Source organism: Rosa chinensis, chromosome 4 (genome assembly GCF_002994745.2).
Source record: "Rosa chinensis cultivar Old Blush chromosome 4, RchiOBHm-V2, whole genome shotgun sequence".
Taxonomy (NCBI): domain Eukaryota; kingdom Viridiplantae; phylum Streptophyta; class Magnoliopsida; order Rosales; family Rosaceae; genus Rosa; species Rosa chinensis.
In genome coordinates this window covers 630,289-652,944 of record NC_037091.1, presented here as the reverse complement: position 1 = coordinate 652,944, position 22,656 = coordinate 630,289, and the positions used below count along the sequence as shown (strand labels likewise).

Below are 22,656 nucleotides of genomic sequence, written 5' to 3'. Positions count from 1 at the left end.
ATTTCTCAAATTCAACCCAAATCTCTTCCACAATTCTAATTCCTCAATTTACATATTCCAAAAAGAAAACGAGGGAAATCCGACGGCCGGATTTCCCATAATTCCACCACAAAACTCCAAACTTTGAAAATTCACAAACAATTCCAAACTCCTCCAAAATTCACCAAACTTCACATATATGCTCTATGATAATTATAGAATTTAACTAGCCAGAAATTGAAATTAAAAAGCTACCCTAGCCGCCGCTACCGCCGCCCACAGTGGCGGCACCACCGCCACCGCCACCATCTCCGATGGCCACCAAAATTTGGCAGTAGCACCTTCTCAACACACCCATTAATTCTTTCAACTGTGACTAAGTTAGAAAATGAGCGGAAGTACCTCAACAATTAAAGAGAAGTTTGAACCCGAATTGTGAATAGTAACTCGGAATTTCAAACCTTCGATTCGACCTCCACACTGCAAACCGTGGCTCAAGGCTAGGGGCAACATGATCCATGGGAAAAACCGCTCCTTCGACGCCGGTTTGGTGGCCGGAGATGGCCGGAATCGCCGGAAATCGACGAAAATCCCAAACTGCTACAGTAAACTTTTACGGGCCGATGCCTCGTTTTCCGGCCAAACCGCCGTGAGTTACCACCACAGGTGCCAAGAGGGGGCGGAGGCGAGTCCAAAGATGTCGGCTTTATGCCACCAGGTGGCCGGAAGAGGGAGGTGGCCGGAGTTGCAGAAAGAGCCGAGGAGAGGAAGAAAAACGCGGGGAGGAGGAGAAAGAGAGGAAAAGAAAGTTACCGGCCCCAACAGTAAAAATTCAAATTTATACTTTCTACCAATGAACAGTAACTTTACTATTTCGCTTATAACTTTCACATACGAACTCCGATTTTTACGTACCACATATGCACGCGCTCGGTTTAATGTCCTCTACAACTTCCATGAAGAACTTTTTCTCAAATTTTGACCCGAACAAAAAGTCAACTTTTAGGGCCACTAAAAGTACTAAACCGAAAGTAAAAGTGAAAGTAAAGGTCGTTTACCGTCCCAATGACTAGTAAACCGGTGAATTTAGGTTCGGGATGTTACAGATTTGCTTTCAATAATGTTTCTCATGAAATAAATATTGATTTATACCGGTGGTGAGTTTCGGTTATTAAGTTGTTATGCTCGGATTCAAATTTATAATTGATGTTAATTTTCGACGAATTGTTTTCGATGTGATTTCTAGATTTATACTATTTATATTATATTTATATTCGTCGATTTGAGACTTTATTTACAAATTGAGTTTTGTTGGAGTAAACCTCCATGTTTATTTATCGATATTCGATTTTGGCATTGGGAATGCCTCATTGACAATCTACTTATTTCTTTAGCGTGTGGGACACACTGTTAATTTATACGACTTTACGAGAATTTCCGGGTACGGTTGGGAATCGTACCCGTGTTTTCTTTATTGGTGGGACATGGGGAATCTTTAAGGATTTATTGGATTTTAATAGTTTTTACCCACCATATCTGGGTCGCTATATTTTATTGCTAGCTAGCCTATTAGTACTCCTCCCTGCTTACTATGTGTTTGTGGGTGAGTAAGAGCAGAGCATGGGATGCTCCAGAGTGTGGGACACTCCGACCCGAGCCTAGAAGGCTCCCTTCTTTCGTATGGTGAAACCTCTTCCCCATATTTTATCGTTGCTTGACTAGCGGGGCTAGTCCGATTTTCACTGTAGCCAGCGAGACTGGTCTTATTTTCTTGTGAAATGAGATTTCGGTTTTACGATATAGTTTTCGAATGTGGTGACTAGCGAGGCTAGTCGATTTATTGTTTTGGAATTCTTGGATTTAAAGCTAAATGTATTTTTTTCTAATTGTTGCATGCATCGGTTATTAAAGAGAATAAATGTGGGAAAGTATGAAATCCTTTTTCCTTTAAATTGTTTATTTTTGTCCGCTCACACTAACGTTTTCGTCTACTTTCCCCTGGGCCTTTCGGTTTCTAATGCCCAGTTTGCAGGCGAATTAGTGGAGGTCGGGCGTATATGACATTTGAGGCATAGTTGTCACTACTTCCGCAGTGTAGGATCGCTTGATCCTTTACTCTTCTTTTATATCCCTGTGTATAGTAGTATTGCTCTGATTAACCTTTGGGATTAGTATTTTTTTGAGTTTGTGTTTTGTGAAAGTAGAGTTGTTGGTAATTGGGAGCAGGGTGGCTTCAGGAGTATAAGGTTGGTTTGCTTGAAGCGTTTTGTGTGTTTTATAGGTTTTTGGGTAGTCCATTTTAGAGGTGACTCTGCCGAATTTTTGGTAGAGTTATCCCTAAGGTGGGCCCCACAGGGCCACCTCGGATTTCAGGGTGAAATTCGGGGCGGGTCCTGTCACAACGGGTGTATTTTATGCCTGGGATATATTCTCACATTTGGGCTCTCTTGTAATGTACCTAGCTGCAATGATTATGAGATTGTTGGAGAAAAAAGTTGAGCAACCAAAGAGGAAGAGCGGCCATATTGTGGGTAATTTGAATGAGTTGCCTAATGGTACGGCAGGGACGAGCAAGACTGCGAAAAGTGATACTGACTTAGGCGCGAAGACTACAACTATGAGCCGAGAGACCAACTTGATGTCGAGGTTGTTGGCTACTGCAGAGGTTGAAGATGGTGCTGGTTCCAACCCTAAAGGGGAGGGACTAGCGCCTCTTTAAGTTCTCTAAGCTTTTAGACATTCTGGACTCAAGCCTTTTGAAGTAGGGGTAATTTCTATAGGGGCAATGATATAGGGCCTCAATGAGGCCTAAGATTTTTGGCCTCAAATCCTAGGTGTCATGCCATGTAAGCAAATACTAATTTTATTTTCAATTTCACATAATATATCTTGCCACATCATACTATTGCAACACCAACTTTACCCTTTTATATTTCCTTTTAGATGTTAGGGGTGAATCAATTACATTAATGAATTTAATTAGGTGACAAAAAAAAATCAGCTATTAATTATGCATTAATTTAAGAGATATGTCTACAAATTCTTTAACCAATATTTTTCTTCATTTATTTAAATTCTTTCCTATAATTTTTCTTTCCAAATAGCATAAATATATTGAATTAGGTGTCAAGAAATAGGCAATAAATTTATTGATTAATTTCATCCAAGAAAATAGCATTAATAAATTGAATTTGGAAAATACATATGTCTAAATTAAGAGGTAAAAAAAAAAAAATTCATGTTAGTAGCATTCATTAATTATCATCTACAATCTAAATATAAGGAAAATAAACAAACAGAAAATAATAAACTAAAATATAACGTTTAAACCCTAACTACATAAAGAGAAAAGAATGAACATAAGAACATATATAATGATATAACTATGTATTTTTCACATTATATTTTCAAAATTTACAGAAACGCAACAAAGGTTGAACTCATATACATGTATTATGCAAATCTATTGATCAAATGTATATGCAAATCTATTGATTGAATTACATGAAATTTTTTCTATTCTTGACATTATTATTTAAATCTAAGCATGAGTGTAATGAAAAGAAAAAAAAAAGACAAAATAATTTTTTCTTTTAGAAAAAAAATCAAAATAACTTAGAGTCATTAGATTTTAGAAGGCTAAAATTGTATTTTTCTCAAGAATTACATAGCATGATTTGACAAATAGGTGATGTGTGTAGGTGACATGGCATGACACCTAATATTGAGGCCATAAATCTTAGGCCTCATTGAGGCCACAAATCATTTTCCTTTCTATAGGCTTTTCTAAGACGTTTCTAGTTGATATTTGTACCACAATTGCGTGATTGACAGGTTAGACTAGATGATTCATAGAGAGCGAGACTACTCTTGCTTAGTTTAGGCTTGCTGCTCAGCGAGCGTCCTTTTAGATTTTAATGAGTTTAGAGTGGCTTAGAAAGGTTATCCGGTTTGTCCCGGGTTTTCTTATGTAAGTTCTGTTAGACTCTGACCTGTTTTTCATGGCTTTGATATCTAATAACATCAAATCTTTTTAAAAAAAAAAATTAGCAAAATTCATCGTAAAGAATTGTCTTTATTAAGGCTTTAGATGTGGAAGTTTAACCCGGGGGTATTTTTTTTGGTCGATAAAAAGACCTCATTTTCATTTTTTTGGGGAAATATTACTGAAAATATTCATTTGCTGCTTTCTGCTCCATATAGGCTGGCTCGTTACACAGTGAAGCAGAGTCAGAACTCATTCTGCACCATCATCTTCATCCTCAGCCTCCAACAAGGTTAGTGAGTCTTCATGTCCCTTTTTCCAGTTCCATGCTTTTTCTCATCAACACCCAGCTTCAGTTCATTTCAATTTTCTGAATCAGTAGGTCAAAATTCTGATACAAATTTATATTGATCCCCAAACTTAAATGTCTCTGCTTGTAAGAACTTACAGACCTAAATACGAAACTGGGTTCTACATGATACACTAGGAAACTATGAATAAACTCCCATTTCGTCAAGTTTCAATCTTGCCCAATTCAATTGCTAAAGAACCCACCTTTACAAAACCCTCAGTTTCTGTGAATTTGGAAACAAGGAATTGGAATCCAATTCCTATTCCCCACAGAACAATTCCTGAACCCAAAGGCCAAGACCTTGATTTTGTTAATGTTGTAAACAGCCATTTGATTCACTCTGATTGGGCTAAGCTTAATTCCTTAGCCAATGGTCTGACTGCTTTCAGAGTGAAACATATTTTGCTGAAAATTCAGAAGGATTATGTTCTTTCTCTTGAGTTTTTCAACTGGGTTGGAACTCACAAACCCACTTCACATACCCTCGAAACACATTCCATGATCCTCCACATTCTCACCAAGTATCGAAAATTTAAGTCTGCAGAGTCGATTTTGAGAAAGATTCTTGTGCCAGGGTCCATAGACTTGCCCCCCAAGCTGTTTGAAGCGATACTGTATTCGTCCCGCTTGTGTGATTCCTCTCCTCGGGTTTTTGATTCGCTTTTCAAGACGTTTGCGCATAGCCGCATATGAAGAAGTTTAGGAATGCCACAGACACGTTTTGTAGAATGAAGGATTACGGGTTTTACCCAACGGTTGAGTCATGCAATGTGTATGTGAGCTCATTGCTTGATTTACATAGAGCTGATGTTGCTTTGGCATTCTACAGAGAAATGAGGCGTTGTCGAATTTCACCCAATGTTTATACTCTTAATATGGTTATGTATGCTTATTGTAGAGTGGGAAAATTAGAGAATGCTGTTGAAGTCCTTGAGAAGATGGAGAGCATGGGTTTCAGTCCTACCATTGTGTCATATAATACACTTATTGCAGGACATTGCGATAAGGGTCTTCTGAGTGCCGCTGTGAAGTTCAAAAACTTGATGGTGAAGAATGGATTGCACCCGAATGTGGTAACTTTTAACACACTCATTGATGGGTTTTTTAAGCAAGGAAAACTACCAGAAGCAAATAGAATTTTTAGTGAGATGAAAGCCCTGAATGTGGCTCCTAATACAGTAACCTATAATACCATGATAAATGGGTATGGTCAAGCAGGTATTAGTGAGATGGGCAGTAGGCTTTTTGAGGAGATGTCAAAGGACCGAGTCAACGCTGATATTCTGACTTATTATGGATTGATTTTGGGACTATGCAAGGAGGGTAAGACAAAGAAAGCTGCATATCTGGTAAAAGAGCTTGACAAAAAGAACTTTGTCCCAAATGCCTCAACCTTTTCTGCACTTGTTGGTGGGCAACGTGTGAGAAAGAACTCAGATCGTGCCTTTCTGTTGTACAAGAGCATGGTTAGGAGTGGCTATCATCCCGATGAACATACTTTTAAGATGTTGTTGTCTAGCTTCTGCAATAATAGGGATTTTGATGGAGCAGTTGAAGTCTTGAGAGAAATTTTGTTCCTGATTCAGGCATATTATCTGATCTATGTCTGGGACTTCAACGCTGTGGAAAAGAAAAATGGGTAGAATTGCTATGCACTGAGATGGAAGCTAGACGCCTCATTCCTCAAGGTTTTGACATGGCGAAGATTATCTGCTGTGTAGAAGAGAATGATAACTTAACAGATTAGGAAACATGTAAATTGTAAACATTGATTTCCTTGTAACTGTCAATATATAAGGTTCTAAAGAGGGTCCAACTTCTGTCGTATTGTCAGAGCACATCTGCTTTGTGTAGTCTCATCGTATCGAAGCTCAAACTATTAATTATTCTGACATAAAAACTTCTACTTGCAATTCCATAAAAATTAAGCTTCATGAACAAGAATTGTTGAAGAAGGAAGAAAAATATAAGCCAACACAAAAGAAAACTCAAGACGATCATGTTCCCGTAAGTGAGAGAACTTAACTAGAACAACAAACAAGAACAGAACCAGTGGAACTATCCCCTAGTGCTGGACATGATGTAGCTGTCACATGTAGAGGAATAGGGAGTAGCAGACCCTGGACTAGAATAAATCATACTTTCAATCCTACCGGTGCCCTACCTCGCTAGAGACCTCCTCCTCTTGCCGAATGTCTTCACAAACCATTCATGCTTCTTGTTTCCCAAAGTGTTCCCGGCAACCCCTCCAACTACTAGCCCAGTTACAACTCCCAGCAGAACCACAAACCAATCTAATTCAACCTGAATCCCAGAGTCTTCATCTTCTTCAGAAGATGGTAGTGACCTTGAGCTATCAGAACCTTCACATTTCTTTAACAAAGCCTCCCCACACAAACCTGAGTTTCCTTTGTACAGATCCTCTTGGAATGTATCAAATTGTTGCCCATGTGGGATAGGGCCTGAAAGGTGATTTTGGGATACATTAAAGTATGCAAGGAAAGTGAGTTCAACTAAATTGCCGGGGATCTCTCCTGAGAGTTGATTTTGAGAGAGATCCAAGGATTCAAGGGCAGACAAGTTCCCTAAAGATGGGGGGATGTGACCAATGAGAGTGTTGTTGGAAAGATAAAGCAAATGAAGCCCTCTTAGATTCCCAATAGTACCCGGAATGACGCCTTCAAATCTATTATTTGAGAGATCTATGAACCTGAGAAGATAAGATGTCTTCAAATACTTCAACTCTACACCTTTGCCAAAGATGATCATTGAGTAATCATAATGGTAGATTGTGTACGTGGCGACCGTTATGGTGTCTTGAAAATAGGTCTTCACTTCATCTTGGTCAACAGATTTCTTCATGCAATTCAAGCTCCCTAAGTAATCAGAAGGCAACCAACTTGAGAAACCATTGTTGGATAGGTCAATAATTCAGAGGTTTGGGAACTCATGGTTGGTTGCAGGTTTGCCAATAGTGCCATGAAATCCATTAGTCCCCAGAATGAGTACCCTTAGTACCGGAAGTGTCCCTAACCATGATGGGAAGCTGTCACTAATGTGATTGTTTCCGAAATCAAGAAACACTAACTGAGTGCAATTTTCCATTGATCTTGGTAGCTTTCCCCGTAGCTGATTATAGCTCAGATCAAGCATCTTTAGTGAACCCTGTCCGGTTGGACACATTTGATCAGGAATATCACCATGAAAAGAATTGTTGCGGAGCTTCAGAATCTCAAAAGCACTGGAGCTGCCTAAACATTGTGGAAGCATGCCACTTAGGTTGTTGTTGGACAAATCAAGAACAAACAGATCTTTCAAGTTGCAGAAAGATGGTGAAACCCCTCTGGTATAACCATTGTTTGGCACAGAATAAAATTGGATTGATAGGGGTGGAATCGGCAATTGCCCTTGTAACCTGTTAGATCCAAGCTCTAAAAGATGCAGATTCTTCCATGGAAGAATGACTGGATTTTGCTCAAATCCTGTTAGAGAGTTGTGGGAGAGGTTCAGATACCACAGAGATTCACCAGTTGAGTTCCACATCCATCTTGGTATTTGGCCATGAACGTTGTTATCAGAAAGGTCAAGCTCCACCAATTTACTATTATCGTGTAAAAAATCTGGAAACTCTGTTAAGTTGCATGACACCAATGCTAGAGCTTCAAACTTTGGAGAAGTAGCAGTCAAACTGGTTTTGATGTGCACAGATAATTTGTTGAACGAAAGTCGAAGCACTGTTAACATTTTGAGCTTGAAAAATTCATCCAACTCAACTGTTCCACTCAAGTTATTGGAGGAAAGGTCAATATACTGAAGGTTTGTAAGCTGGAAAAATGACCTTGGAATTGCTTCTTGCAAATTGTTGAATGGGAAGTATGGAGCAGTTAATTTGGTCAACTTGGCAAGCCAAGATGGGATTTTACCTGTGATTTGGTTATAGGCCAAGTCTAACTCTTCCATTTGAGTCAAGTTCGCAACAAAACTTGGGAATTCTCCCCTTAAGTAGGTATAGGCAAGGCTCAAGTGGTAGAGTTTGGTTAGCTTTCCAACCCAAGACCAGGACTCAGAAAGTTGGCCGCTAAAACTGTTTCTTGAAACATCGTAGTAAGTATAATTATGGTCGAAAAAGAAAGAAAGGCTAAGGTAACTGAGCTGTGTAAGGTTTCCAAGAGAAGATGGAATATGAGGATAAAAATTACATAATGCGAGGTTCAAGTACTCTTAAGGAGCTTAGGTCTCCAATTGAAGCAGGTACATGACCAGAGAAATTTGTCCTCGCAACATTCAGTTTCTTGAAGGGGCTACTCTTGTTAAATTCAGGAAAGTAACCAGTTAAGTCTTCATTATACATCAGATCAAGAACTTCTAAGTTTGGTAGCTGAAAAATTCCTACTGGGAATTCTCCAGACAAACCACAGCTTTGAAGATACAGAGCTTTGAGAGAAGTTGCATTTGCAAAGATATCGGGTAGAGTGGAGAGTATGTGTACCTTATTAAGATGAAGTTGTTGTATATTGGTTAGATTTTGAACTATACTTCTGAGGTTGGCATTTGTCAGTTCCAAAATCTTGGAAGATGAAAAATGATCATAATCGAATGTCATATCCAAAAAGCTAGTAGCAGAAAGATCAAGGGTAGACAGCTTGGAAAGGTACAAAATTTCTGATGGAATTTGGCCAGAGAATGAGGACTGTGAAAGGTTGAGAAGTGTTAGACCGGTAAGATTATGGCCTAATCTTGATGGTATTTTGGAGAAATTGAAGTGATTATCTGAGAGATCAAGCTTTTGCAAGTGAACAAGTTGGAAAAGGCTGCTGCTGGAGTTGAGAGAACCATAGAGGCAGCTGCTGTTGAGGTTTAGGCAAATAACATAGCCAGTCTCCTCATTGCACTCCACACCATCCCATGAGCAGCAATTCCTCCTCGTCCTTTCTTGCATCCATGATGCAACCTTCGGATAAGCGAAAGGATCTAAAGATGCAGACTTGCTTGTTGTAAAGCTTTGCTTGAATTGCATCAAAGCAGAGCACTCATCTGCATGACCAATTGTCTGCACAAATGAAGAACATTGGGAAGCTTTGAGCAACAGAAAAATAAGGCATTGCACAGCATAAAAATAACACCTTGGCAATCCCATTCCCATGACAAAATATTGTTTTCTGATTTTGTTGTTTATCAGGAAAACTCTCAACTTATTTTATAGGCTCTGGCAAAAGATAAAGTAAAATGACCTTGATAAAACACAACTCGTGTGGATTTGCTTCTATAAGTAGAATGCGGTTGTCAAAGAGTCAAATAAAAAATGGAAATCACTGAATCTAGTGGTATATAATTGAAGTTGGAAAATAAAAAGTAAAGCTAAAGTAAACAATAAAACCTGCGTATCTGTAAGATCCTGATTGCATGTTGATTGCACATAGTTTTGATTAATGTTTAGGCATTTATCCTTATGTTTTCCTCTGTTACATATTTGGCTGAATTGTATAACTTAATTTGTATATAGTTCCACCTCCCTGAGAGACAAAGCATACCCAGAAGATGTACTTTACACCAATCTCGATCAGGAGTAAGCGCCTTTGATAGTTCGTTCATTCATTGTCAAATTAATAATTTCAACTTTCAATGTCAATGTAGCATTGTCCATTAAGACTCAATGACTTGAACCAGATGATCAGGCATTTTCATCAGTTCCCCATACGTTGTTCTCAAGCTAATCCTCTTTGAACAGAAATATACTTGATTTCTCCATGAATATCTTGCAGATAATGTTGACAAGTAAGTACAGAGCCTCGGTCTCGACGTGACTTCCCTTCGAAATCGCTTACCACTGCCTGGAGAGACAAAGAAGCAGAAGCAGAAGAGTCTTATATTGCCTTACAGAATCTCATTGGATTGGCCACCGTTCATCATCATTATCGCGTTTCGAAGTTTCAACTTTCAGTGTCATCCGCCAGCTTTGTCCATTAAGACTTTAAAGCCTAGAAACCAGATAATCATGGTCATGACCACATACGTACATTGTTGTCAAGCTAGCCGTTTAAGAAAACTCTCCATTCCGAATCTTTATTTTGACTTCTGAGCTAGTGTGCGCACAAAAAATTAGATTATGCCAACGAACTTGAATTGATTTGAAGTTCCATACTATTCCATTATTTGATATAGCTGGTCAGAGCGCTCAACATTCGGTGAGAAACATCGAACCATTCCCTAGTTTTCTTCTCACTTATAACATACCCAAAGAGCGTCTCTCTCTAAAACCTAGAGAGAGAAAACAGATCTGAGAAAAACCCATCTCCCTCCCCCTTCTCTCTTGCCCTGATCTTGATCCCTCCGGATCTAGATTGTTGGCTTGACAGTTGGGGGCGGCCTCTAGTGTTCTGGCCTCTCTTTTTCTCAGTTCCTCTTTCTTTCATCATTTTCACTTGCTTCTCTCTCACCCCTGTGGTGAACTACACCCATTTTGTGGTGATCCTCCGGCTTATGTCCAGCACTTGAGGACTTTGTTCCTCCTTTTTTAGGCTTATGTCCAGCTCTAGAGGACTTTGTTCCTCCCTTCTTTGCTGATCAACCCAAAAAAATTTCAGATCCAAAAAACTCCATGATTCCCCTCACCCATCACCTCACACCAACTCCCCTGCTTCTACCAATGACCTTCTCCATGAAGGATTTCGTGGCTACTGCTCTAAAGTGAGAATCACTTACCGACTGGATTATGGGTGCTCACGCATGGGTGTTCCACCCCCCATTATCCGCTGGTTTTCTTCTCGGTGGCTTTCTCCCCTTCCCGGTTTGAGTCTATCTGGTGGAGATGCGCGAGTCAGTGTGTGGTACTGGTTCCTTTCTCTCATCCCCCTTTATGTTGGTTTTGACTGGATTTGCTTTTTGGGTTTGTTCTGGCAACGGCTATTCGGTACTCATCACTTCGATTCAGCATTTCTCGCATCCTCTTGGCTTCTGGTGGCGACTGCAGCGGCTGCTGTGCGGAAGCGTTTGGCGGCGGAGGCTGTGTTTGTGTTTGGAGTTGATGGGTTACACTATGTTGCCTGTCCATGTGGATTATGGTTGAGTTGTAATTTTCCTTATTGGGTTTATTTGTACTTGGGCTTTGTTTTGGGCTCATTCCATTGAGTTTACTCTCAGTGGTTTTTATTAATGAAGTTTCATTAATTTCCAAAAATAAATAAATAAATAACATACCCAAAACTTAAATATATGATGAGAAATCGAGATCTAGTTTACTCAACTTTTTCAGGGCTCATCTTCTAGTTGAAAATTCGAAATATTTAACATCATATTTTTTCTCATGAAGTATGAGGTCTCAAGTTTAAATCTCACAAGACTATGTGGTCAATCTTACACTTTTAGTGGTAAACCTTGACAAGAACGTTTATGGTGCTGATCAATGCCTTACAATCTAGTTCAAGACTTCAATAATTGAACAACATTAATTGGTGACATGAGTGAAATGTAGAAATATTTAGCAGAAGAAAGCAGCGTCATGGAAAGAGGAGGGTGTTTGGACCCAAAATGAGCATTTTGTCCTGACAAGGCATGTCTTGGAGAAATTGAGCCAAAGTCAGTGGCTCAAGCTACATACTGTCGACAAGTTCGAAATATATTATTTAGAGGCTAAATAAAGCCTACTATGGAAGATTATGCAAGCTGCAAGAAAAGGAAATGATGGAAGCATGGAAATGAAAAGTCAACTTTAGCACATTTTCCTACTTCGGCTAGGAGAAACCGAGCTAAACAAGAAAGGAGGGGCGGAAGACTAACCAAATGAAATCCAAATGAGCTAAAACTTTCCAGATAAATTCTAGACATCCCAAGGATCATTTCTTATGAAGATTTCCAGAGCTAGTTATGAGTGGAAAGCCTTCAAACAATCAGTCCAATTTTCTGCAGAAGCAAAACTGGAAAACTGGACCTGTAAGGAGTCCAGCAGCATTTCCGGCCCAACCACATGGAAGAAAGCTCTGAAAATTTTCCACAATGATCTACACTCATTTTGGATCATTTGATATGAAGAAGTCAAAGGCCCATTTTGAGTTCTTGGTGGAGATATAGCTGCAGCAAAATTGGAGCAGTAAGTGCTTAAACCTAACATTCCATTAGTGTTTTAAGTGCTCAAACCTAACCCATCATGATTTGTTTAAGGCCAACCACTATCGCTTGGTAGCCTATATATAGAGGCTACAACAAGTAACAAAGACAACAACACAATTCAACAACAATCTCTAAGATTATCCAAGCCTCTCTAGAGCAATCCCTCTCTAAGAGCAACTCCTCTCCTTCTCTTACCGGTGATCACACTCCAGTCCCAGTCTTCTCAAGAGCCGACTGTCAGTGCCACCAAACCCTTTGTCAATGTGATTCGGTCTTAGTCTCCTCGGAAGCCGACTGTAGTACCGCAACCACAATGGTTACGGAACCATCTAAGCAAGGGCAACACCCTCGCAAACCAACCAAGCTAAAGTTGTGACTTTAGCAAGTTCTCTCTACTTCCCGGTGATTTCGCTCTGCTTAACCTACAACGTTGAGTATCGACTTGGTGACACAATACAAAGTCCTCACCACGAGTCACAGAAGACCCCCACGACGAGGTTGGTGCTCTCCTCATCTATAATCGCTAAAAAAAAGTCAGGTCAAGGGACACCCCCGACAAACGCACCTGAACGGTGCTGGCACGCCCGCTTAGAAAAGAGACTGTTGACCAGCTGCAACAAAACTGGAGCCAAACAGAGGGGAGACAGATCGACCTTGGTGACCTTGGTCCTCTCAATGTATGCATTTAGACGGGACATGACAAAACTTACTCGGACCGCAACAATTTGGTTTCAATAATTGCCTATGTGTGCCTTCTTTTGGATTGGTTTCAATAAACTTCCCAATCCAAAAGAATGGTAAGTTTATCTATACATAAACATACACACACATACATACATATATATATATATATATATATATATAATAGGTTACGAGCTTTTACGGGCCGGCGGGTCTCTATCGGTCTATTTGATCCGCGGACTTTTTGATGAGGCCTACAAAAGAATCTCAAATTTAGATGACGTTGGAAGAATTCATTCTTGTAGTCACCCACATTTGCGAACATATGCAAGAATCAAACAAAAATGGGCACACTCCACTCACTTCCTTGCCGGAATTGAGACGCATAAGCAAGAAATGCCATCAAATCTTCGATCGAAAGAGAGAAATTTTTCTCTCTATATATATATTTTTTAAGATGGGTGCATATATATGTTGGAATTACTTTATAAAATCTTAAAAAATCACATTGAAAAATACATATACGCTAAAGTGATTTCGAATTGACTAATAATCTAGTGGTACCTAGATGTGCCAAATTTATATCAGATAAGCCTAAGTGAAAAATGTACTAAAAAAAATGAGTTATAGGAGAATTGGATTGAGGGGCTAAGCTTGTTAGATAAAAAGTTGGTTGAACACTCCTATTTTTACATGTTTGTGAATGCTGCAACATTTGTTGCGGACGCATCACTCCACAACCACTACCTCCACGGCTCTCCGCCTCCTCTCATTTTCTTTGTCATTTTTTTTTTGAAAAAAAAAATTTCTGGTCAAAAAGACAAAAACAGACACACCCGCAGTCGAGCAGTACGAAACTCGAAATTCAAAAGACCCGCGCTGTGGTTTAATATAAATTTTATTATTCAGTCAAAAAGAGGCGAGAGAAGTGAGAAAAATAACGGAAAAAGAAAATAAAAGAGAGAAAACGTTGGGGGAGTGGGTATAAAGCTGTTTTGTGTGACCGTAAAATAAGCATTTTCTCCTTCTTCGATCCCATCGACTCTCTCTCTGCACCTCTGAATCTCCGTACAAGAAAAGAAAGCAAGAAAGAGGCCTGTTTTTTGATAATTAATTGGAGTGTGAGTATTAGGCGTCGATTCGATAATTTGAGATATGGGGCAGCAATCTCTGATCTATAGCTTCGTGGCTCGAGGCACTGTGATTCTTGCCGAGTACACAGAGTTCACCGGAAATTTCACCAGCATCGCCTCTCAATGCCTCCAGAAGCTTCCTGCCTCCAACAACAAGTTCACCTACAATTGCGATGGCCACACCTTCAATTACCTCGTCGAAAACGGCTTCAGTGAGTCCCCCCCCCCTCCACCATTTTCTTTCTTTTTACCTTTCTTCTCTTCCAATTTATCCATTTCTCTTCGATTACGAATTCATCCTTCTGATCTGCGTCGATTTGATCCTTTCTCGAACTTGATCCACGCGTTGTTTATATGTATTCATGATTCTATTACGGTGATTCTGTTGCTTTTGTGTGTGTGTGTGTGTGTGGTAGAACCAGATTGTTGTATTGGATCATATCATTTTGTGATTTTAAGATGCTTTGGTGATCCGAAGCTGTCATGCTATAGAAAGAAGAAGGTTTGTGCATCTACTATGCTGTTTTTGCATTTGTTTTCGATCAGGGGAACTGCGCGAGAAAGAATTTGAAGAATTCGAATGTACTTTTGTTATTGTTGCTTTTAAGAAAAGGAAGGGCCGCATATATGTCATTCCCCTTGTTGCCTCTTTCTGCGTTTGCCTTGTCTTCTCCTATCATGATCATCTTAATTAGTGTTTATCACAGACATTCTGTTTGCATATTTTCTTGAACGCTAAGTGATCTCCATTTGGATGCCTGTTGATCTGAATGTCATAAGATGACCAAATGGTTTCAGTTTGTACCACATTGCGAGATGAACCCTGCATTGTATCATCTATTTTCATAGAAAAAGGAGAACGTCCTCTGTAAATATCTGTTTATAACTCTGTATTTAAGGATTGCTGGTATTCTATTTGGCTGAATACCTTTTTACTCTGCGTTCCTCATTTCTTGGGGAAAAAAAAAAGTGTGTTGTATAAACTTTAGTGAGTGCAATGTATTGGATGGTCACCGGTGTTCAACTTTGACATCTTCTCGTGCTATATGGCTTGAGTATCAAGATATTGGTACTGACTGTCTTTAGTTTGTATTTCTCAAACCCAAAAAAGAATGTTTCTGAGAAGTTTGGTTTATTTTGCCCTTTTACATTCCTCCGATAATGAGTAATCGAGCATACAAAGGAGAAACATGCAGAAATTCAATGATGTTCAGGATTAGAATTCTAGAATGTGAATCTACCGGTTTTGACCCTTGTGTTCTGGAATGTAGTTTTCTAGGTATCGGTGAACTGCTGCAAAACCAACCATTGAAATAGTTAATAATTGAAGTACCCTATACGGCTCATTTTAGTCATATTTGGCAATAGATTTGAAAGTACTAAATCTTTCTTATCGTATATTTTATCTGTTCTAGGCTGCATGGTATGCATTCCATAACTGGTATAATTGTTTGGGATTACAGGACACATTTTGTCAAAGATGTTTTTGCAGTAATAATAGATGAATAGTCCATTATTGTGCATTCTTTTGTGGTTGATTTGACGAGGATGGTTTTTTATTAGTAACAAATATATAATGGTATTCCATGTTAGATAAGTAATTTGGGCATTTGATTTGATGGACGCGATTTACAAGCTTTCTCTTGATTAGTTTATTTTCAAACCTTTTATTTAGTTGATAACCCCATACACCTTATAGGGACATGTTCAAATTCTCTATTTTGTACTCTACAGCCTACTGTGTAGTTGCAGCTGAATCTGCAGGTAGGCAAATTCCCATTGCCTATCTAGAGAGAATCAAGGATGATTTCAACAAAAGATATGCTGGTGGAAAAGCTGGGACTGCAACAGCCAATGGACTGAACAGAGAATTTGGGTATTTAGTTTTAAGCACTCACTTTTGTGATAAAGATTATGGTGCAACAATCAGTTTTTTATTAATATGCTTAACTTTGATGTGTATGTTTTAGACCAAAGCTGAAGGAGCACATGAAGTACTGTGTGGATCATCCTGAAGAGATCAACAAGCTTGCAAAAGTGAAGGCTCAGGTTACTGAGGTCAAGGGTGTTATGATGGAAAATATTGAGAAGGTAGAAAGAGCTGCTGCTGTTTATCCTATTTCAAATTTAGAACGGTTGTTTTAGTAATTTGGAAGTTGATGACTGATTAAGTTACAACCTGATATGCATGCTTCTGTCTGATTAGTACTAGGCTTTCCAAAATGGCTTTTGAGCTCTGTGTGTTATCTTTGACTAATTTTCTTTATACCACTATGGCTTACATCTCTATATTGATCGTTTTCTGTGGCTTAGTTTTCTGTATATAGCAATGATTCATCAGGTATTTTAGTTATGGAGATTCATCGATAATGCAGGTTCTTGACCGTGGTGAGAAGATTGAGCTGTTGGTGGATAAAACTGATAATCTCCGCTCTCAGGTTAGTTCAATAAGCTCCATTAGTACTCTGAATGCAGGGGCCTTCCCCCCCCTCTCTCATTTTAGCCTTCTATAACAAACGATTACCCGTGTGCCACATTTCATGGTTTTCTAATGTTGATCTGGTGCTTTAATGCTGTGTTGTAGGCCCAAGATTTCAAGCAACAAGGAACAAAAATGAGAAGGAAGATGTGGTTTCAGAATATGAAGATGAAGTTGATTGTTGTGGGGATTGTTGTTGCCTTAGGCCTCGTCATATTTTTGTCTGCTTGCGGTGGTTTCAAGTGTGTTTCAGATTAAGTTGCCTCGGAATGCCCCTGGATGGTTTACATGGTGTCATGCTGCATTTTAAGTCTTGGTAATTCGATTCATCTGTTTCGGTTGTTTACCATGGTAGGCAATACCCGTCCTCTTTTGCTATGCATTTTAGGATGGGAAGAGGTTTTGTATTTTGAATTTGGTTGTATAGCTATATTACTTTTCTCTAGGTACTAGATAAGTCCCCCCTATGGCCCTATATATGGTTTATGTAATGGATCCTTAGGTTAAGATGTAATGGAAGAGAATACTTTGGATGACTGTAAATCAGCATCTCACTTTGGAATTCTCTGAAAATTTATCCCCTTTGCTTCTTCAACTGATTCTTAGTAATGCTTCTGCCAAATTTGCATCAGGTTAGTCATGGCTTTTTATATATTTTTTCCGGATTAAACTTCGTCCTAATTGTTTGGGAAATGATACAAACATAACAGGTGCACAAAGTGTGACTAATAAGTAAAAACCAAGAAAGTGTGACTAATAAGTATTTATTTGATTTCTTGTAGAGGAAAAGTTTTGGAGGTCAATTTTGGTAAATCACCTATAATCACTGCAGCACAAGTAAATAATTAGAAGTAATTGTAGCATTATGTTTGGGGGAAATACGCCAAAGAATACGAGTCTGATTATCACATTTTCCAAGAAGGATATTATCTGTCATATCTATCCTCTTCTTCTATTTCCCCATAATGGCACGCATCCCAAATATCTTTTTTACATTGCGTACACGTCCCTGCAACGCGCGTGTCTCCCATGTTTTTGTGGCTCGGGATAAGTTACAAACACCAATGTCAAAATATAAAGTCTGGACATGTATGTGATACACACTGATATGAAAATAACCTGAAACTTTATCGTGTTTTTGAGTGTTTTAGAGGCGTAACATTTATGAAATTTAAATTTTCCAGGCATGTCAAATGTTACTTTTTCTTACTAATTCACACCCAAAAAAAAAAAAAAAAGGAAAAGAGAAAACCCACTTAATAAAATTAATTTGGGAAAGCGATGTAGAAAACAATAGAAGATAGAAATATCCCAAGAAAGTGAAAGCACGCGTGGAATACAAGAGTGAAAGAAAAAGCTCGTAGGTGACGCCTGCCTTTACATCATCAAATTGTCAGTACGTAGCTGATCACAAATCAGACTCTAACAAAAACTAGGTGCAGACACGGCCAATAAATGAAGAAAAATACTGCATATTTAAAAAGAAAAAGAAAAAGAAAAAAAGAAAAGAAAAAGGAAATGAGATATATCCATAATCCATGGGTGTTAAAAATTAGAACTGTTGTAGAGTGTTGTTTTAGACAAACAGATCTAACCAACCGCCTAATCTCTCTCTCTCGAGTCTCCAGATATATAAACCAGAGGCGCACTATTTACTTTCCTTGTCCTACAGTCCCTTCCTTCCCAAATTGAGTTTCAGTTTCTGATTGATTACTCAGAATATGGAGAAAGCGATCAACAGGCAGAAGGTTCTCCTTGACCACCTCCGACCTTCTTCTTCTACCGACGACTCTTCTCTCTCCGTAAGCCTCTTCTTCTCTGATTCCATTTCACTGTTATCATGCACTCATCTGATCGACCTTTCCTTCTTCTATTAATTCAGCTACCTACCTTATATTGTTGATTTGTAGCTTGTTCGATCTCTGAAACAACGCAGTTTTTTTTTTATTATTATTATTATTGCGATATATGTATGGAGGTTTTGGCTTTGTGTCAATTCATCAATTGCTTAACCAAGATTTTCGTGGTATTGGTATGATCAGGCGTCGGCATGTGCCGCTGGGGATAGTGCTGCCTATGCAAGGACAAACGTGTTTGGGGATGATGTCGTTATTGTAGCGTAAGTTCCTTTTTAATGCTGCTCCTCATTTTTTCAATTATTCCATCATCTAAGTTTTTCAATATTCAAAACCATCCCTTTTTTTGCTGTGCCAGAGCTTATCGCACTCCACTCTGCAAGGCCAAACGCGGCGGCTTCAAAGATACTCATGCCGATGATCTCCTTGCACCTGTTCTCAAGGTTACTCCCTCGCTTTTTTTACTTCTGCTGTCTGAGCTCAGCAGCTTGTCTTATTTTCTGTCTCGATTAATGAAATGACATTTGTATGTTACCGTGATTGCTTTGCTGCAGGCAGTGATTGAGAAAACCAATCTGAATCCAAAGGAAGTCGGGGATATTGTTGTCGGTACCGTGTTGGCTCCCGGATCTCAAAGAGCTAGCGAATGCAGGATGGCTGCTTTCTATGCTGGCTTCCCTGGTATGTGCTCTTATCTACTCTCAGCTTCATGATTCTTAAATATCTCATTGCTTTGGCACTCATACAAGGAGGATGACTGTCGTTTGCAGAAACTGTGCCGGTTAGAACTGTGAACAGACAATGTTCGTCTGGGCTTCAAGCAGTTGCTGATGTAGCTGCTTCTATAAGAGCAGGGTTTTATGACATTGGTGAGTGTGTCTGACTATTTTCATTGTCTCAGGTTACTCTGATGAGTATCATAGGTTTAATATAGTTTTCTTTTTTTTTGGATTATTTCATATAGGTATTGGAGCTGGGTTGGAATCCATGACTGTAAACCCAATGGCATGGGAAGGGGATGTTAATCCTAAAGTACTCTCTCTTTCTCCTATGTAAACATGTGGACACTCTCTCCCAACTGATTTCTTTGATAAGATTCTAGCATTCTAACTAGAATTTGCATTATGTTCAGGTAAAGATCTTTGAACAAGCCCAGAATTGCCTTCTTCCTATGGGGGTCACCTCGGAAAATGTTGCTCATCGTTTTGGTGTTTCAAGGCAGGAGCAAGATCAGGCTGCAGTAAGTTGATTACTCTGCTACTGTGCTGTTATAGCCTGGTTTGCTTTTCTTTACTGATTGTTTTTATTACATAATATTGTTAGGTTGACTCTCATAGAAAGGCAGCTGCTGCTACTGCTGCTGGTAGATTTAAAGATGAAATTATCCCTGTGGCAACCAAGGTAATGTGCCACTCTGATGATAATGTTTGAATAGCATCTGTGCAACGAAATATGTGTATTTATTGTGATACTGATTTCACTGAATTCAAATAGATTGTTGATCCAAAATCTGGTGATGAAAAACCTGTTACAATCTCTGTTGATGATGGGATTCGAAACACAACATTGTCGGACCTAGCAAAGCTGAAGCCTGTGTTTAAGAAAGATGGGACCACCACTGCTGGTATTCTTCTCCTAGTTAAGTAAAATATAGGATTTGCACTGTAAAATCCGTTCTATATCGTCATTGGGGGCATGCCTTTCAGGTAATTCTAGTCAAGTTAGTGATGGTGCTGGAGCTGTTCTCTTGATGAAGAGAAGTGTTGCCGACCAAAAAGGAATTCCAATTCTTGGTGTATTCAGGTATGCTGCTCCATGATGCCATGCTTCTAATTCACAGGGGCGAGTTGATTTGTTTGGGAGGGAGGGGGCAGTCTTTGTTGTGCAACCTACAATTAGTTTTTCAACATGCATACCCAGAAGTATATTATTTGGTCTTCAATATCCAATAACTTTTCATTTCTTTACTTCTATAAGCATCTGTTATTATTTCTTTTCCATAGCTTTGAACCAGGGTATATGAAGCCACATTTTTTCTCTGATAAATCAACATGGCACAGAGTTTATTACCTTATATTTCCGGGTCTATCTGCTTCGTAGCAGAACCTTCTTTTCTCCAAGGATCTTGCCATCTCAAAGTCTTCTTATTGACATGGGATTTATGCTTCCTCTAAATTTATGGAATTTATAATTCAGTATAGTAGTTGCTGAAGAGAGTGATATTTTCACATTTATGGTGATGTTAACATCTGGTGTTTCACTGTTTTTGGCTCTTGGTTGGGCAGGAGTTTTGTTGCTGTTGGTGTGGATCCTGCCATCATGGGTGTTGGCCCAGCTGCTGCAATTCCAGTTGCAGTCAAGGCAGCTGGTTTAGAGCTTGATGATATTGACCTTTTTGAGATAAATGAGGTATTTATTAAATTATGACTGAACATCTACTTCTGCTTTCATGCCCTGCGAGTGTAAATTGACAGTGAGAATGCAACTGTGTAGGCTTTTGCTTCCCAATTTGTGTATTGCCGTAACAAGCTAGGACTTGATCCAGAAAAAATCAATGTTAATGGAGGTGCAATGGCCATTGGCCATCCACTTGGTGCAACAGGTACGTGCATAATATTCTATTTAGCAGGGACAATTCTGCACGATGTTTAGTTTTTTCAAGTATTATAGGTAACTAGATCTTTCAGTTGTTAAATATTTTGAGCAATTTTCAATGTAGTTTGGCAATGCATCCATTTTGTTTACGGGCGTTTGCGTTTTCATGAATGAATAAGCTTGCTGCATGCTGTAATGTTTCGTAGGTTGTATGTGCCTATTCATTGTTGATCGTCTAGGTTACTTGTTGTGGACTGTTTTAGATTTGTACACTGGCTTGCTTTAGCATGTTTAGGGACTGAATTGTCTGAGTTATATTTTTTGTCTCGACATTTGCACTTTTGCGGTTAGATTTGTTAACAGATATAATCACTAGAATTTTAGTAAATGGTTTGTCTGAAGACCTGATTGATCATTATAGGTGCCCGTTGTGTTGCCACTCTTTTGCACGAGATGAAGCGTCGGGGAAAAGACTGCCGCTATGGAGTGATCTCAATGTGCATAGGTTCGCTCTCTCCCTCTCTTGTGTATGTAAACAGTGATATCACTCAACCCGTTGCAAATGTTAATTATGGATCTTATATTGCAAATACAGGCACAGGGATGGGTGCAGCCGCAGTTTTTGAAAGGGGGGACCGCACTGATGAACTCTGTAATGCTCGCAAGGTTGAATCCCTCAATTTTTTATCCAAGGATGCTCGGTAGAAGACATTTGTTAGCGACGAGAGCTATGCCTATCAATAATGCTTGGTGGAGAGTAAAAATCATAGTAAAGCCCTGGAATAAAGTTGCTTAGTTTTTTCGTTGGGTACTGTAATCACATTGGTCATTCTGACCTTGTTTATTGGGATGCACTAGAAATGTAGTCGGTTTGTTCTCCCGGACTTCCCACTCTGGCATTCTTTTTTCTCAAGCTAAAGGTTTCATTATAGGACCTCATCTTAATAAATATTGGGTCGACACTAGTGAAGCAGTGTTAGAAACTGTAGTTTGTGGTTTACTCAGATCTATTTTCGTAAGTAGTTTGTATACTATTTTATAGTAAATCAAGGCCTTGCCCATTCTCATATCTTTTCTTTGAAATGATCTGGACAGGATTGACTGTCCTTAATCTTCATTGAATGTCCGTGTAAGGCATGCTAGTACTACCGTCCTAACAATTTGTTTGAGCTCCCACTGTTACACGTCCGTTCGTAATAGAAAACAGGCAACCTTCTTTACGTTGTCACTGGTTTAGATATATTGATATTTAGTGATTACAAAAGAAGAAATAAGCCAATTCAACAAAAGCGTGAAGATTGGAGGCATGTATGTGGCTACATATTTATGTAGAGCCTTGAGCAAACTGTAGTATACAACTGAAGAAGTTCATGTTTGTCGACGACAGAGTGGAACTACAGTTGACCATTAAAAATGACTCGGTGTGAGCATTAGCACATGCGCAACCGAAGTTGGGACGGATGCACGTTTCTGATTTCCAGTTTGTATGA

The 22,656-nt window shown here is 39.1% G+C and overlaps 4 protein-coding genes and 1 pseudogene across 4 annotated transcripts; 3 read left to right on the top strand and 2 right to left on the bottom strand.

Annotated features, from left to right (window-relative positions):
- The first annotated feature begins 4,069 nt into the window (after positions 1-4,069).
- Positions 4,070-6,136, top strand: LOC112197152 (annotated as a pseudogene).
- Positions 6,137-7,247: 1,111 nt separating this feature from the next.
- On the bottom strand, positions 7,248-8,276 carry LOC112197151 (receptor like protein 22). The gene has a single exon (XM_024337730.1). The coding sequence runs from the start codon at positions 8,274-8,276 to the stop codon at positions 7,248-7,250; it is 1,029 nt and encodes a 342-aa protein (XP_024193498.1).
- Positions 8,277-8,511: 235 nt separating this feature from the next.
- On the bottom strand, positions 8,512-11,062 carry LOC112200457 (receptor-like protein 7). The gene is made up of 4 exons (XM_040518106.1): positions 11,041-11,062; positions 10,754-10,876; positions 10,053-10,147; positions 8,512-9,366 (listed from the first exon to the last, which is right to left on the bottom strand). The coding sequence occupies exons 1-4, from the start codon at positions 11,060-11,062 to the stop codon at positions 8,512-8,514; spliced, it is 1,095 nt and encodes a 364-aa protein (XP_040374040.1).
- Positions 11,063-14,026: 2,964 nt separating this feature from the next.
- On the top strand, positions 14,027-17,310 carry LOC112200617 (putative vesicle-associated membrane protein 726). Its single transcript, XM_024341641.2, has 5 exons — positions 14,027-14,448; positions 15,971-16,112; positions 16,207-16,327; positions 16,612-16,674; positions 16,821-17,310. The coding sequence occupies exons 1-5, from the start codon at positions 14,259-14,261 to the stop codon at positions 16,971-16,973; spliced, it is 669 nt and encodes a 222-aa protein (XP_024197409.1). The 5' UTR covers positions 14,027-14,258; the 3' UTR covers positions 16,974-17,310.
- A 958-nt stretch (positions 17,311-18,268) lies between these two features.
- On the top strand, positions 18,269-22,235 carry LOC112200615 (3-ketoacyl-CoA thiolase 2, peroxisomal). The gene is made up of 14 exons (XM_024341640.2): positions 18,269-18,517; positions 18,758-18,834; positions 18,930-19,014; positions 19,126-19,252; positions 19,342-19,440; positions 19,536-19,603; positions 19,704-19,811; positions 19,895-19,972; positions 20,066-20,195; positions 20,278-20,374; positions 20,857-20,980; positions 21,065-21,173; positions 21,588-21,671; positions 21,762-22,235. Exons 1-14 carry the CDS (start codon positions 18,437-18,439, stop codon positions 21,869-21,871), a joined length of 1,377 nt encoding a protein of 458 aa, XP_024197408.1. The 5' UTR covers positions 18,269-18,436; the 3' UTR covers positions 21,872-22,235.
- The last annotated feature ends 421 nt before the right edge of the window (positions 22,236-22,656 follow it).